This window comes from Phyllostomus hastatus, unplaced genomic scaffold (assembly GCF_019186645.2).
Source record: "Phyllostomus hastatus isolate PE091 unplaced genomic scaffold, TTU_PhHast_1.1 phas_scaffold_501, whole genome shotgun sequence".
NCBI classification, from domain to species: Eukaryota; Metazoa; Chordata; class Mammalia; order Chiroptera; family Phyllostomidae; genus Phyllostomus; species Phyllostomus hastatus.
This window is the reverse complement of record NW_025334033.1, coordinates 9948915-9964757: the sequence shown is the minus strand read 5'-3', so window position 1 is coordinate 9964757 and position 15843 is coordinate 9948915. Positions and strand designations below refer to the sequence as shown.

Sequence of the window (15843 nt, the reverse complement as noted above, 5' to 3'; positions counted from 1 at the left end):
TTCAAATTCCATTTTTCTTCAATTCCATGATGTACCATCTTACCATCGATGGGTAACTTTTTTATAATAAAAAGAAACTACTTTAAGTGTGCTTTGTTTTGCTGACCAACAATAACATAGACACAGCTGCCATCCATCCTTAGTGGTCAGTCTCCGGCCGTGGTCCTCAGACTGCACCAGGCACCAGTGTCGGCCGGGGAGCTTACGGAATGCAGCTCACCAGGCCCAACCCCAGGATTTCGGTTCTGTGGTTCTAGGGAAGGGCTGGAGTCTAAGTTTTAGCAGGCCCCTTCCTTGATTCTGATAAGACTGCACTTTGAGAATCAGCAGTCCTTGTGAGTCACTGTTTTCCTTCTGCCTTTATTCAAGCAGACTAAATATCATAAATTAAATCTTTTCTTAAAAATCAGCCAGAACTTTTCAGTAGATAAGTACTTGGTGGTGTCCATCTCATATCATGAAGATGGAAGAATTGGGCAGAACTATTCAGCCTTAAAAGAAGGACGTTCTGACAACGTGCCACAGCGTGGACGCACCTCGAGAACATCACACTGACGTGAAGTCACGGCAGTCACAGAAAGGCAAACACTGCACAGAGTTCCAGTCTGGGAGGACGAAAAGCGTTCTGGGGACAGCTGGTGAGGACGGCTTCACAACCGCGTGAAAGTACTTGATGCCACTGAGGGGTGATAAAAACTGTGGGGGGGCGGGGTGTTGAGTAAACCAGCCCTCCCAGCTCGGATAAGTCCCTGGGGTACTCTGAAACGCCGGTGATTCCTTTGCCCTTGACTGCATTGCCCGATGTCTGGCCAGTGACCCTTCTACACCTGCGTGTGACGAGCACCACCTGTGCTACCTGAGCTACCTACCTGTGCTACTTAAACCCTAGTAAGCTCTCCTTGTTACCGTAGAACAAGAAAATATGTATGTGCAGCCACTCCTCCAGACAAGCAATGGGCTCACATACAGCAAACCTACATCTGGCAGCTCGGTGCCCAGTGACTTCTTGTTGCCCCGAAGCATTGGAATGAAGCATTTTAAAGAGACTTTAAAATATATAACTATTAGGAACCCAAATTTAAGGTAAAGCTTAAACACATGTGGTGCTGTCAGGCCAACCTGTGAACCCAGGTGGCCCTCGGGGGCGGAGAAGCGTGTCTGCACGGCCGGACCTACGTGCGCCCCAGTGGGGACAGTTACAGGAGTGACAAGTTTCCTTCGGCTCTGATTGTCAGAAGCCTCCAGAACCCAGAAATATTTAAAAGTGGAAAAAAAATTATTTAACAATCATGGTTCTTGGTAGCAAACCAAAGAGGCCGATTCTGGCTGACTTACGCAGAAAAGGAATATTCCAGAAGATAAGGTCATTCACAGAGTTAGAAGGTTGGAGAAGTAGGCTGAGAAAGTAGGTTAGGAAGCTGCCACTATGAATAGTTTCATTCCCCACCCCTGTGTCTGCTCACTCCCTCAAAGTCTGCAGCCCACTGCGGTGGAAGGCGCTGACCGTCTGATTCGAGATCACCTGCACCCCCACCTGCAGCTTCTTGGGCCCATGAGGACACCCCACCCCAACAGGAAGGGCGTTCAGCAAAGTGCAACTCGCGCCTATTCCACTGTGCTCCCGACCCAGGTTTTCTTTAACCTGTTTCTGAACCTTCAGTTCCTGATGCTTGTCGCAAAGGAGACCAAGCGAGAGAATGTTTGGGTCAGAGAGAGGTCAGTCCTCACCACAGGAGAAGCGAGCTCCCAGGCGGGTGCTCCTGGAGGGTGACTCCGAGGTGCCTCCTGGGGAGGCCTCGTTCCCCTGCAGAGGATCTGCTCCTGGGACCTGGGCTCTGGCCCGCACGTTGGTCTCAAGTGACAGAACCACTTTCTCCTTCCTCGGGAGACAGTTTGTTCTGGCCTCACAGGGACAGAACTGCGAATGAAATCTGTACTCTGAATCTGTATGTGCCACCGTGGAACCCTTTCGATGGGCCTGTGCTTTTCCTCTGCTCTAAACTGCGGCTGACAGCGGTGAAGGTGCACCGGGCCCACTGCCTGAGAACCACGCCGGTCCGCCGCCCCCAGAGAGTCAGGGCAGGAGGCAGGACGGAGCAGCGAGGGCCGAGAGCAGGCCCACGCCTGCGGGGACGGGCACTGGGGCTCCAGCATTGCTGAACATGGTGGATTTTTTCATTAAAAAAGTGTCTGTGTCCTGTTTGCTCGTTCAACTGCTCCCCTTACACCCTCCCTTCAAATTTCACGGAGACCTGAGCGCACGGACCCCTGTGTTTCCCTCCGGTCGACCGCTGTGCTCCCGACGCTTGCTCGGCCCCCTCAGCCCCACCCTCCCGGTGTGCCGCGTGGGCGTTAGCATTTGTGTGTCCGAGCTGCAGTTTGTCACCATTGGGCATCGCTTTGCTTTACAGCATTTCCCTGAACGTCAGTTACCACACGGTGCATGTCCTTTTAAAGCTGATTTTTTTACTCACCAATTTTTTGGAGTTTGGCTTGTTTTGACAAGTGAAAATCTAGTTCATCCTCAGTGCCATATAGTGCTTTGCTATATATATAAATAAATCCAGACTCAAACTTTTTAAAGAATCTGAAGCAAACAAAGCCCAGTGTCAAAATTTATTAAAGTTACCTGGTGAGTGTATCAACATTCATGATGGATATACTCCAGACTTTCAGGCAGTTGGAAGTTTTCAAAATCTAAAACAACACCCACAAGCACTACAGCAGGGGTCAAGCAGGGCACCCTCAAGCTCGGACGGGGCTGCCTTGAGACTCTGCTTCCGCGGCTACTGGCAATCAGGCCGAGATTAAAAATGAGTCCTGTGCGGCTGGCCTCCTCTTGTTTGCTTTTCGGGGTGCTGCTCCCTAGGGAAATGCCTGAAGTCTCCGCCGCAGGCTAAGAGGAGTGTTGATTTAACTGCATGATTTGAAGCGTATTGGTATGCGGCCAAAACAAACTAAACAGAATCTGTGGTGGGCCAAGGCATGTTAAAAAAGAAATTGGCAAGAGACCATTTCACAGAATGACTGTGAGACCAAATTTTTAAAAATATTTACAACATCCTTAAGATATAAATAGTCCAAATGATAAATATCGGTCACATTTGCAGCCAGCCCAACCTTTGACCTCCTTAACACTCTTAAAAACTTTGGTTTAGAGAAGGCAATTCCGCTTTTGTTGTGCTCACTGGAGACCCAGTGGGATTTCAAGTGGCCTCCAGGTTTCCTTCCTTCTCCATCTCTGATGATTTCAGAAGAGCGAGACTCCGATAGAAGTAAGGGCTTTTGACCAATGATGGCCCATGGTTTCATAGAGCCACCAATTAACTTGTCCATCGACCCAGAGAGCAGTGCTAGGTGGAATACAAGACCTGTGAAGACCAAACGAGATTACAGATACGGAAATAAGCAACGTCCAAGGTGACCGTGAGCCGTTTTCTGTTTCTTCCCACAGAGGGGCTCCTGGGAACCCCTGCATTAACTCAGATGCACCCAGTCCAGAGGACCCCATTTGAAGTGATTTTTCAGGTCACAAGGCTCCCACGGCCTCCAGCGTGGAGACAGGCTGTCTCTGCGGCTGCAGCCGCTGGAGAACCGGTGAATCCCGGACTCCCGTTACACGTGCCTCCCACACGCAGCAGTGGCTTTGCTGACCCGCCCCTCTCTCCACCTAGGGTACGACTTCTGCCAGGTCCTGCAGTGGTTTGCTGAGCGGGTCGACAGGATCATCCTGCTCTTCGATGCTCACAAACTGGACATCTCGGACGAGTTCTCGGAGGCCATCAAGGCCTTCCGGGGCCAAGACGACAAGATCCGCGTGGTGCTGAACAAGGCCGACCAAGTGGACACACAGCAGCTGATGCGCGTCTACGGGGCCCTCATGTGGTCCCTGGGCAAGGTCATCAACACGCCCGAGGTGCTGCGCGTCTACATCGGCTCCTTCTGGGCGCAGCCCCTGCAGAACACGGACAACCGCAGGCTCTTCGAGGCCGAGGCCCAGGACCTCTTCAGAGACATACAGAGCCTGCCCCAGAAGGCCGCGGTGCGCAAGCTCAACGACCTCATCAAGCGAGCGCGGCTGGCCAAGGTAAGCCAGCACACGCCCAAGGGTGGCGGGCTCAGGCAGGGTACACTTCCCACGCTCTCCCCTCTAAGAGAAAGGGGTGGGGGCGCCCCGTCCCAGGAGACTGAGGGGAAGGAACTTCCTTGGGTCAGAAGAGAGCCCGTGTCCTCGGGATCACGCATCCCCGTTTAGATTCTGGCTGCGAGCGCTTTGACCCTGGGCAAATGGCTGAACCTTCCCAAACCCTGTTTCTAATCCGTAAAACAAAGCTAAGAGCACCTCACAGGGTGCTCGTGTGGGGTCAGGTGGCAGGGCTGGCAGAGCACTCAGTGTGGTGCCTGGCTCGGGGCAGGGATCAGTGCGCTTTCTGCCTGGAAACTACTGTTAAGTTAGGACAGAGATTTTCAACCTTTTTCGCCTCATGGCACACGTAAACTAATTACTAAAGCTCTGCGGCACACCAAAAAATATATTTTTTGCCAATTTGACAAAAAAATTGGTGTGATTTTGATTTATTCACACCATTAGCTATTGTTGTGTTGGCTGCTGTCATTTTTAATTTGACAGTCTGAGGGAGAAGAGGTCAGTACCCCTGACTACACAGTCAGGTACTGCGTGTTTTAAATATTCTCGTGGCACACGGCTGAAAATCACTAAGTTAGGGCAATGGGAATGTGAGCAGTGGGGCTGCAGGGAGGTGGTGTGGGTGGGGCTAGTGCAGTGCTGAGAGGCCACCACTAGTGACCCTGTGCCTGTGACACACAACCTGATGTCACTGTCGGGACCCGGAGGAACCCAGGAGGAAGGTTGGCTGTGCCTAACCTACCTGATTGCCGGGTCACGCCCTCCCTGTCCCCACTATTGGCTGTGGCCTGTGAGCAGGTGAACGGTGGCTCCGGGCCCCCCAGTCGCTGAGCCTCTCCACAGCCCCAGGAGGGTTGCGCGCCTGTCAGGGTGAGTGGCAATCCGCTGACGGCCCTCAAATAGTAAGTAGAGTCGTTTCTGTCACATCTCTGAGGAGAGAAAAGCATGCAGCCTCTCTAAGAAAAAGATAGGAAAAATTCTTTTAGAAATATGTGCACATTTCATAACACCATTGTCCTCTAGTGCTGAAAGTGCCTCCAGAGTTTTAGTCCAGTGGTGGGTCATTGGAAGCACCCAGGAGTATTAACCAATGTAAACTCTCAGACCCTGCGCCAGAGCTTCTGCTGTTGGGCGCAGTGGGGGGAGGGGGGGCGGTGCAGGGGGTGTAAAGCTACCTGGGTGATCCTGATGGGCAGCTGGGTTTAGGAACCAGAGGTCTGTCCTGATTCCCTAGTCTCCCTGATTTCACAAGGGCGAGGCACAGTAAGTAGTCTCTCCGGGGTCACCTAATCCCTTAGGGACAAAGCCAGGACTAACAGACAGCCCTCCTGGCTCTTACTCTAGCCTTCTGCTGTGGCCTCGTCACTTCAGCTAAAAACAGTCCACAGGCCCGCCTCTCTCAGCCCACTGGCACCCTGGTCAGGGGGCAAGGTCAGCTCACTTCCCCTTGTCTCCTGGGGCCAAAGAACCATGCCCCTCCCACCCCTCTGGCTGCACACTGAGCAGCTTCTGGTCTGGCTCTGGGGCCCAGCATTCCCCGGCTACTGCCTCATTCGGCCAACACTGGGCCAGGGCTGGAGAGCCTCATCAGGTCGGGGAGGGTGGCGCCAAACCTGTTACAGTGGGCCAGCTGTGTGCCCTCAGGGTGAGGACACTGTGCTCTGAGGAGGGAAGGCAGGCCGGCTGCACGGAGGGTGACGAGCCTTGCAACACCACCCCATCGCCCCTCAGTGGCCTCTCTTCATGCCGATGTGCTGGCTCACACAGCAGCGTCTCCCTGGGTCAAAGAGAGGCCTCCCTGGCTGCCGCGCTTCAAGTACTCGAGCACCTCCATCAGCTCTCGTCCTCCCTGCCCAACCCCACCCCGCCCCCACGCGTGCTTACACGCTCCTCCTGGATCGCTCAGTGAGTCTGCAGTCTCTGGTGCCCGTGAGTCACTGCTGTGCACCCTTTCTTCCTGCCACAAGCCGCTTCCTTTCTGGAGCCACAGCCACTTTTATCCCAGCTCTGCCAGGTGGTGTGCAAACCAGTTTGTCAGGCCCCTTACTTGCAGCTCTCCCAAAATGATGTGTCTCTCCTGCTTGTCCTGGCCTACTGCTCAGTGGCAGGAAGTCTGATTTCGCCCATTTAGTGACCCGGTGGCATGTGGTATTTCTTTTCTCCAGCTGATACAGCAGAACTTAACCTTCAGGGTTCACAATACCCCACATTATCTTTTAACCAAGACTGGTGAATCATGTCACATAGCCTTTGCAGATTTCAAGATCTTCTGGAACTACTTTTAAATGCACACAGACATATTTAATTTACCAGTTATTGTTGAGAGCCTAGTGACTGAAGACGCAGCTGTATTCAGGCATAGGAAGAAATAAAGAGCCAAGGGTTCACGCACTGGGAGTGCCAAGGGCATGGGACTTTCTGCCACCCTTGCGCACTGGGCCCTCTGAATGGGCCGGCATGGCCTGGGTCCCGAGAGGCAGAGAATACTGCTCCCGACAGACTCGGGAATAATGGAGGCCCTTGTGTGCGTGGGGGCAGGGGGCGGTCAATTTGCTGAGCTTACTTCTAGGAAAAAAGCTTGTCTTTTTTTTAAATTCCTGAGAATAGTGCTGGCTTGTTTCTTTTCACAAACATGCTTAAAGGACAGAAGTTCCAGCCCGGCTTCTGAGAGCCTGTGTGCCCCCGGGGAAGGGGAGCCCAGCGCAGTGCCCTTCGATGCCGTCTCTCACAGTCAGCAGTGTCACGGCCGCTGTGAACTCGCTGCTGCTGAGATGGATACGGAGTCACCTGAGCTTTTCCCTTTACTGTATTTATTTCTTAATAATGCTCTTCGATTTTGGTGCAGTAATCTTTACTTCTCTTGATCCAGTTTTCCTTTTGCAATTCAACCCTTTCCAAGAGTCTGCCATATTCCTGAAGCATCCTGGTCTACGGCACCATGTTATTTTGTGTGAGCCAGTCAGCAGCTCACAGAGCTGGGCGCCAGCTTCATTTCTCTTACAAGGGAGCTGGAGCTCAGAAAGGGGGAGCAACCTGCCCAAGGCTTCACAGCCCGTACGTCGCAAAATACGGATTCAAACCTCAGTCGGTCCAGCTCCTGAGGGCCAGAGGGGACAGCATCTATCACTCCTTCCTACGTGTGCCTCTGCTCTCTGCATCAATCTGTCGTTCTTTTTATTCTACAAAATTCTCTATCCACAGAAACCCTACAAAGTTCAGAGGTTTCTTGAGCTGACAGTTTAAAAACCTGTGAAGGGTATTATGTTTTCAGATGTCACCTAGGAGGTGTCAGATCTGAGCCAGGGTATGGACTGTGCCTATTTATAGGACATCATAAGCAGGCAGAACTCACGGCCCATCCAGAAGTAAAACAAGTGGGTTGACTCCCTGCCAGTGCTGCGTTAATCAAACCCTCGGCGTCATAAAGATGACACTTTAATCATCGACAAATGTCACTCTTACCATAGAGCTCTTAAAATTTAATGATTTCATGACTTTTTCTATTTATGGATTGTTCCACAGCTCTGCACTTCAGACAACAGGAAACCTGTGGGGTGGGTCTGGGTTAGCCCCAAAGAGCACGTCCCCCGGTGTCGGCAGGCCTCGCGCTCTGAAGAGAGCTCCCAATCGGGTGCCAGTAAGGGTGCGTTTCGTGATTCTTTAAAGTAAGCTATTTGGGGAAAGACCCAAAAACTGGTCTTTTATAGAAAGAAAATACAATTTAGTTGTACTTGGCTATAATTAAAATAGCCAAATTAAAGAAATGGTAGCATTTTATGGGATAAATGCACAAAAGTAAACATTGAGGCCAGTTCACCATCAGAGTTCACCCTTTATAAATGCATTGCCCAAGAATAGGAAAGGTTCCCACCCGTGTGGAGATCTTTGCTCAACAAAAATGAGTCAACATGCGAGGCAGGAACAACTGAAAATGAGAAGGAAAAGGAGAGGTCAGTGATTTGGGGGATTCGTTGTCCTTCTGTGGCATTTGGTTTCATCTTCAAAACGTGTTCTCTTCTTGGCCACACGTAATGTTCGGACTCCAGCCTTCTGGTTGTCTGCACCGTCCCCTCCTTCCGCGGAGCAGTGAGGCCCTGGTGCGCGAGAGCCCTTCTGCAGTAGGGGGCGAGGGTGAGTCCACCCTGGGGCTTTTCAAAATAGCTCAGTCGGCAGCCCCGAGCTGCTGTGGACGCGTGTGTCTGCTTGAGCCCGGGTAGGGAAGCCTGTCTTTGAAGGCCGACCTCAGATGACTGGGTGGGTCCCCTCAAGCCCCCTTTAAGCTGTTCAGAACCACATGGCCGTCAGCGCCAGCTGTGACATCAACAGAACAACAAACTCGCCCAAGTCCTGCTTCTCTCTGCCTCCCCCAGTCTCACACTCTACAACCCCATGGGTGCGTCTGTGGGTCTTCATGAATCGAATTTCTGTGTCATCGTAAGTCCACCCCTCCAAAGGGAGGACACTGCAGAATGTGCCAACCCCTGATGGTGAGTGCTGTTCGCCGGGTTCCAGCTGGGCCTATGAGGACGCAGACGTGTTACCCAAGCTGTGTTAAGACTGCAGAGCGTAGAATCACGTTTTCCCAGACTGACTTCCCCCAGACTGCTCCCCAGCATCCAAATTCCATGAGCACTGGGTGCTTCTAGCACCCACTGCCAGGCTGCCCTCCAGGCCCTAGTGCGGGTATGTCCAGTGTCGCTCTGAGTACCTGCTTCTTGATCCTGGGTGTAAACAAACACTTGCCACGGGACACCGATAAAGAGGTGGTGGTAGAGCCTGTATGTGAACTGTCAGTTCACGTCCATCCAGGGGGGGACATCTCTTCCTGCTCATTGAGTTCGTGGCCCGGATAAAAACGGACACTTGGGGCCTTTCCAGTTTTACACATGGGGTGGGCGAAGTGGACAAGATGGGAATGTTTAAAAAGCCCCAAGGTGCAAAGTCCTTCACTTGAAAGAATGAAGCACTTGGGACTCCAATTCATCTTATTACTGTCCAAGTATGGAGAGGTTATTAACTATTCAGTAAGGACTAAATAGCCACGAGTCTGCTCTGACATTATTCCTCCAGCCATTGGTCTTTGACCACTAGTCAATAAAGTGTGACATTTTTACTCCTCTTTCTAGCGGACATAGCGCATTCAAATCCCTGTTCTCTCGATAATAACCTTCCCCGTGAGGTAAGGGTTGTAATTTCCAAATTGCAAACGAGCAGCTGAGGCGGGGGGGGGGGGGTCGACAGCCCTCCCCAAGTTGCTCAGTGAGTGGGCAGAGGTGGCAGACCTGACCTTGGCCTTCCAGGGCCTGGTCCCCTCCTGCCTCCCCCTCTTCTCCCTCTCCCCGCCCTTCTCTTTCCTGTTTCTCTTCTCAGTGAGTTTTCTCTCATTATGAAGAACAAAAGGTGTCAGACTGTTCCCACCCCCTTCCACTGGACCATCTCCTGGTCTGGCCCTCCATCCGATGTTTATTTAGAGCGACACCTTTGACCCATAAGGGCCTTTGTTGACAAGGACTGGGGACTTCAGGCAGCCCAGCTGCCCCCTCTGTTTCCTGGGAGTCCTTGAAAATGACAAGGTGCCATCCTGCCAGAAGATTGCAGTCTTCGCCCACATGTTCAGTGTTAAGTGTCATGGTGTGCCCCTCTCTGGGGGGGGGCGGGGGGGCAGGGGCGGGGCAAAGAGCAAGCGGCCTTCCAAAGCTTCCTTTGCAGTTGGGAACAGTCAGAAGCCAACCCTCAACATTTTCCTCAGTTATCTATAGGATGCAGTTCGTTTTGAATTTCAGATTCCCTACAACTTCTGTAAGGTTTTCATTCATTCCCACAGAAAGCCACAGAAAGCAGTTCTGTGAGGACAGGGCTGAGGCAGTTCAATAGTAGTGTCCACACCCCCCAACTCGCTGTGTGACCTTGAGTAAGTAGTATGAATTTCCTGGAACCAGCTGGTCACTTACGCACAGGGGGTCCCATCGATAAGCTTCTTTTTTTAAAAGATTTTATTTTATTATTTATTTTTAGAGGAGAAGGGAGGGAGAAAGAGAAAAGGAGAAACATCAATGTGTGGTTGCCTCTCAAGCGCCCCCTACTGGGGACCTGGCCTACAACCCAAGTACATGCCCTGACTGGGAATCGAACTGGTGACCCTTAGGTCAAAAGGCTGGCACTCAACCACTGAGCCACACCAGCCAGGCCTGATAAGCTTCTTAGAGGCAAGGCCCATTCTTAGAGTCTGACCCTGCATTATTGTCTCAGGATGCTCAGGGAAGGGCAGGAGGGGGGTAGCCATGCAGAGACAGCCCAGTTGGAAACTTCCACAAACCGGCCAGTGGAGCTTCCTGGAAGTGGAGGCAGAGGCTGAAAGCATGAGTAGGTCACCATCGGGCAGGTGGGGGGAGGAGGAAGGAGTCAAGAACTGACAGAAAAACTGCCCAGTTATGACAGGACCCTGGAGGCCTGGTGTCCAAAGGTGGCTCATTATTCAGCAGCTTTGGTCATCAGCCACCGAACACCATGAGGACTGAGGTCGAGGAGCAGGAGCCAGGCAGTGGGTGGAGTGCTGTGGTAGGTGCACATCAGCTGCAGTTTGGCCCGGGTGGAGCAGGCCCCTGGGTACCAGGAGGTGCTCAGGAACAGGGTGCCAGGGCTGGGTGGAGTGTCAGCCTTCCCTGAGCAGGGGCCTGGAAGCTCTGAGGTACCCCAGCAGCAGATAGTGAGGGGGTCTTAGGGATCCCTACAGGGGCCTGGCAGCTGCCTCAGGCCTGAGCTAATTGGTCAGGGGTTGGGGTGGAAATTAGGGGTTGGTAAGAAGCCCTGGTAGATGGGAGACTGAGCAGCTATGGAACTTCCTACTTCAGCTGGGGCTGGCTCCAGAGCGGGTCTGGTGTGGGCATGGGAGGGAGCTGTATCCACAGGTTCAGCCCAGAGGTTCCAGGAGGCCAAGGAATGATGCAAGAACCCCTGGTGGGCAGCTGGTTCTCCCTGATTAAATATGGCAGTCCCTCCAGGCCCTTCAGGGCTGCACAGGGCCCTCCCCAGCTCCATCCAAACCCAGTCAGGCAGCACCATCCAAGGCAAGGAAATGACCGGTCTTACCACTTAGTCATCACAACCTCAGGAATGTAGTTAAAGTCCATCACTCTAAAGGATTCCCAAACTTTTGGCTTCTCTATCTCAGAGAATCGTGTAAATATTGTAAGTTGTTTTAACTTGAAAAACAAGTGAGTAAGCAAGTTTACTGATGACAGAAGGGTTAGAATCAACTCCCAGCCGGTGCGGGGAGCAGTCGCCAGGAAGCGCCCTGTGTGCTGACTGAACGACCCAGGCAGGGATGGAAGAGCCGGTGCGTCCCGTGCGCGCATGCGCCACACTGCCCACCACACTGACTCCCGCGCCCAGTGCCAGCAGAATGGCCTGGCTGGGGGGGGGGCGGGGGCGGCCTCGGAGCCCAGGCGCCCTCTGCAGCACTGCAGGCCCTGTCTGCGTAGCCCCTTCATTTAATTCCCATTCTTCCACAAGGTTACAGTAGACGTCTGTTTTCTTTCATAGGATTTTCCATAGCTACATAGTCATTTTCGTTTTGTAACCACTGCTCTGTTTTTCATCCTTCCTTATTTTAGTTATTTTCTTGACTTCTAAATCACTCAGTAGAATTCTCCATACACAAAGAGAGCTTCTGTAATGAACACTTCTCAATGTCCTAACGTTGGAAAACCAGTGGAAGGGTGGAACGTTAAGGAAGGCGGGGACACAGGCCAAGCAGGGCTCACCCCCTGCCCCCGGCCCTGCCCCCCAGGTTCTGGTCGGGCCTGCTGCCCCCTTGTGGTTCGGGTTTCTGGGGCTTCCCCGGAGTGTCCTGGGGGGTCCCTCTCCCAGTGCAAGCTTCTGCTGTCCGGTCTCGGCCCAGGCCGCTGGTCCTGTCCAGAAGTGACTTCAGTGCCACCGGTGGAGACAACCATTAGGAAGTTGCGGGAATCCTCACGTCACCGCTCACTGGGCCCACGCTTCTGCCCAGTCAGCCGTCCACAGCAGCCCCAGCTTCATTTCCTGCTGCTCCCGGGCACTTGCCCCGAGGAAACTCCCGTTGGGTCTCCCGGCTAATCACCAGAACTAAGATCTTTCCCACCCAGGCCCCACCCATCCCGCTCACTCCCTATAGACACAGAACAGCCACTCGGCACAGCTGAACTGTCACCACAGGGGACTTCCCCAAGTCCTGGCCCCTCCTTCGGGATGCCCTGCAGGACGGTTCCGGGGAAATCTGTGCGACTCCGTCTAGCCCCCACCCCACCCCACCCCAGCCAGGTGTCATCAGCCCACCTGGAGAGCAGGGAGCTAAGAGCCTCGCTCCTGCCTCTCTGCTCTTCCAGAATCACCGTCTGCACAGCATTAGGATGGCGGAGTTGTTAGAAAGCTTCCGTCACCTCCTAGCTCCGAAAACAGAGTCAAAACACACCTGACCTCCCCCCACCAAGCCTGTGCGGCAGTCTCACACTTGGCACTGCCCCAGGGGTGCCCCAGCCTGCCACCTCCCATATCCATCCGTGCCCTTTCCCCCCTCCCCCACACCCCACCTGTTCTTTACGGCCCCACTCAGACGGCGCCTCTTCCCTGGGTCTGACCTCCCGCCACCCTCATCTGCCACACTCCACACCCCAGGGTCTTGTCCCAGCTCTTTCCCCTCCTGACCCGTAATGGTGGGGTTTTCTCTGCTCACTTTTTCTGAGGGGTCTCACCCACCCTGTGGCTCTGGCCCCACCCTTACTCCAGCCCTCACACCCGCCCCCAGGCCAGCTCTCTCCCAAGCTCTGGTCCTCCCTTCCAGCCACCCTGTGACTGCTCCCCCTTGACACCTCAACACTCTGCATTCTGCATGTCCAGGGCCAGGCTTGTCTTTCCCCCACCCCCTCCCCCAGGCCTGGCCCCTCCTGTGCCCAGGACCATGGCTCCGCAGGGGCGCCTGTTGTGTGTCTTGATGCATATAAGATGCCGTCTTGTTTGTCATTCTGTGGCACTTGTAAACAGCACATCCTCACTGACATACCCCCTCAGGTTCACGCCTACATCATCAGCTACCTGAAGAAGGAGATGCCGAGTGTTTTTGGAAAGGAGAACAAGAAAAGAGAGCTGATCAGCCGGTTGCCAGAAATCTATATTCAACTGCAGCGAGAGTACCAGATTTCTGCAGGGGACTTCCCGGAGGTCAAGGCGATGCAGGTACTGAGGCCATCCTGGTGGCATGAAGGGGGCAGGCAGGCACGGCCACCTCGTCCGGGTGGTCACTGGGCACACCTGGTCTCCTGGTTTAGGATGGAGGGGAGTGCAATGGATTTGCCTTCCTGATGGTGACCCTTAAGAACAGGCTGCTCTGACTGATGCCGAAGTCACTGCCTCCTGTAACATATAAATGAAAGGGGACACATCTCGCAAAGTTAATTAAGCTTACATGAAAAAAACTATATAAGCCATCCTCTCAGGCTCTGTTCCCAATTGTGTCGTCATTGAGGTGACACCTGTGTTTTGGAATCCCAGAGCCTGAGGGGAACCAGGGCTGGCTGCCCAGGAGGTCACCCCGGCCGCCTCCTCAGGCCGGCCCTGCCCGGGACCGCCCTGCGCTGTGGGATCCTGTGCTCAGGCAGCGGCGCTGCTGCAGGCTCGGGCCAGTCAGAGGCCATGGGCTCTGGGGGCACGGCGAGACTTCACTAGACACAGTGAGAGGTGCCCACCAAGGACTTTGCTTAAAGGACCCTGTTGGGCAGCCTTTGGCCAGATTTCAGGTCTCCCTGAGTTATGTGTGGGCAGCCCCAGATGAGCCCGAGTAGGTGCTGTGTTCGGCTGCCCCGGCTTGACCAGCGTGACCACCACCACAGGTGGTGGTAGATGAACATATGGACGCTGACCATAGCCTTCCGAGCTAGGCAGACAGGTCCTCCCACTGCACGAGAAAATGGTCCTCCCAGAGCCGGACTGACCGTCTGCTTGCCCAGTGCAGGGCCCGTCTACACTGGAGCCACAGTGCTTCGGAAGGTGGGCAACGCACACTGAGATGGCTGCAGCCAGTACTGTGGACGGGGAGTCGGGCCGGGCGAGGAAAGCCCACGTCCCCCGCTCTGACTGCCTCCTGTTTGCTCACGTTTGATAGACACAGGGCTTCCTAGAAATGTGTCTCCACCAGGAAGCAGCCAACTCCACAAGCAAAATGAGAACCAGGGGCCCACGGCGGGGCAGACTGGAGCTTCGAGCCCCACCCTGTGGGAAGGCCCTGTCCTGCCTGGGGGTCGCTGCCCTGCAGGAATGCAGGCCTGGAAATCTGTAAAGTCCCCTGGTTTTCACATTTTGGCTCAAACTTCCAGAGAATACTACGTAAGCCAAACAGAGGACACCCGCATACTGGCTGCACCCGGGGCCACAGGAAGACAGTGCTGACGTGAGAGGGCAGTTTAAAATAGCTCGGCCAGCCGCTTGGGCCTGTGAGCTGCCTGCCGGCCTCGGGGCCAGGGTGGGGGGCGGGGGGGAGGTAGACAGGAGGCGGGCACCAACAGGCAGCAGGAGGGGCAGTGTCGATCCTGAGGCTTTTTCCAGACGTAAATTTCACATACAGTGAAAGAGGAGTGGGTCACACTCGGTGTTGCAGGATGGGGCCCAGGTTGCCTGCATCTGGCCACAGTGATGTAGCCAGCTTCAGGGTAAGCACAGAAACAGGTGTGTTCTTCTGTGAATGAAATAAGTATCCCTGTACTCAGAAGATGAATTGGGTTTTGTTTTTTTTTCTGGTCACAAGATGGCTACTTTGAGGGGCCTCTTGGAGCGTCTCCCTGAGCAGGCTCTACTTTCATGCCCCTGGTTTATGCCCTGCATTCCATGGCTAAGGTGAGGGACAGCTGTTTCCTGCCTCCCCTCAGAAACTGTCAAAGGGAAATTGGTTTCTTGACAGAACTGAAAACTGTGCATGCTGTGGCTTAACGGGGCTTCCGTGGCTCCTTAACCTACCGAGGCTGCCACCGTGCCCCGCCCACCAGAAAGTGCAGCTCCCAAGACCTGAGGCTCCACTGCGCCCCACGGGTGGCTGCCGCAGGCCTCCCTCCAGGGCCTCCACACCATCCCCCAGGGCTCTCCCGTAGCAGAGGGGTGCAGCGTGACTAGAGCTGCTGCTGACCACGTTAGCTGGGGCCTGGCCGGGGCAGAAGGACAGTCCCTGGAGGAGAGAACAAGGGAGCCCTGTGCCCCTCACTGTGGGTCTCAGGAGCAGGCACAGCCCCGCTGGCCAGACGATGCTAGGAAGGCCCGACCCTTCGCCGAGAACCCGGTGGGTCAGGCCCCATGCAGGGTGCCTCAGCACCTTCAATGGGCACCTGAATGCCCTAGCAGTGGGATCCAGGGGTCCCACATGACAGGTGCCCCATTCACCTGTGTTCACTTATTCATTCACCCAAAAAACATGAATTAAGCCTACCGAGGCCAGGCGCTGTTCTGGGCCTCGGACAAGTCAACGAACAGAAATGAACTAATGGCAAAATGAACTTCGCCTCTGTGGCACAGGTGGCAAGCACAAGGCCTGCGGGCCCAGTCCGGCCCTCCACCGTGTTTTATCCGCCCGGCACCTTGTTTCCACCCGGCGTCAGTGCCGAGCTCATTGCCCCTAGTTAAGGAGCAGTTACATTTATACAGTCCTGAAACTACATTCTGCCCTTTGACGGTGACTG

The 15843-nt window shown here is 54.1% G+C and overlaps 1 protein-coding gene across 1 annotated transcript in view; it reads left to right on the top strand.

Moving 5' to 3' along the window:
* EHD4 (EH domain containing 4) overlaps positions 1 to 15843 on the top strand; it is a 75746-nt gene that overhangs the window by 53201 nt on the left and 6702 nt on the right. The window contains exons 4-5 of the mRNA XM_045822199.1: positions 3675 to 4087; positions 13193 to 13357. Of these exons, the coding sequence (XP_045678155.1) occupies positions 3675 to 4087; positions 13193 to 13357 (578 nt within the window). The remainder of the gene's footprint in view (positions 1 to 3674; positions 4088 to 13192; positions 13358 to 15843) is intronic.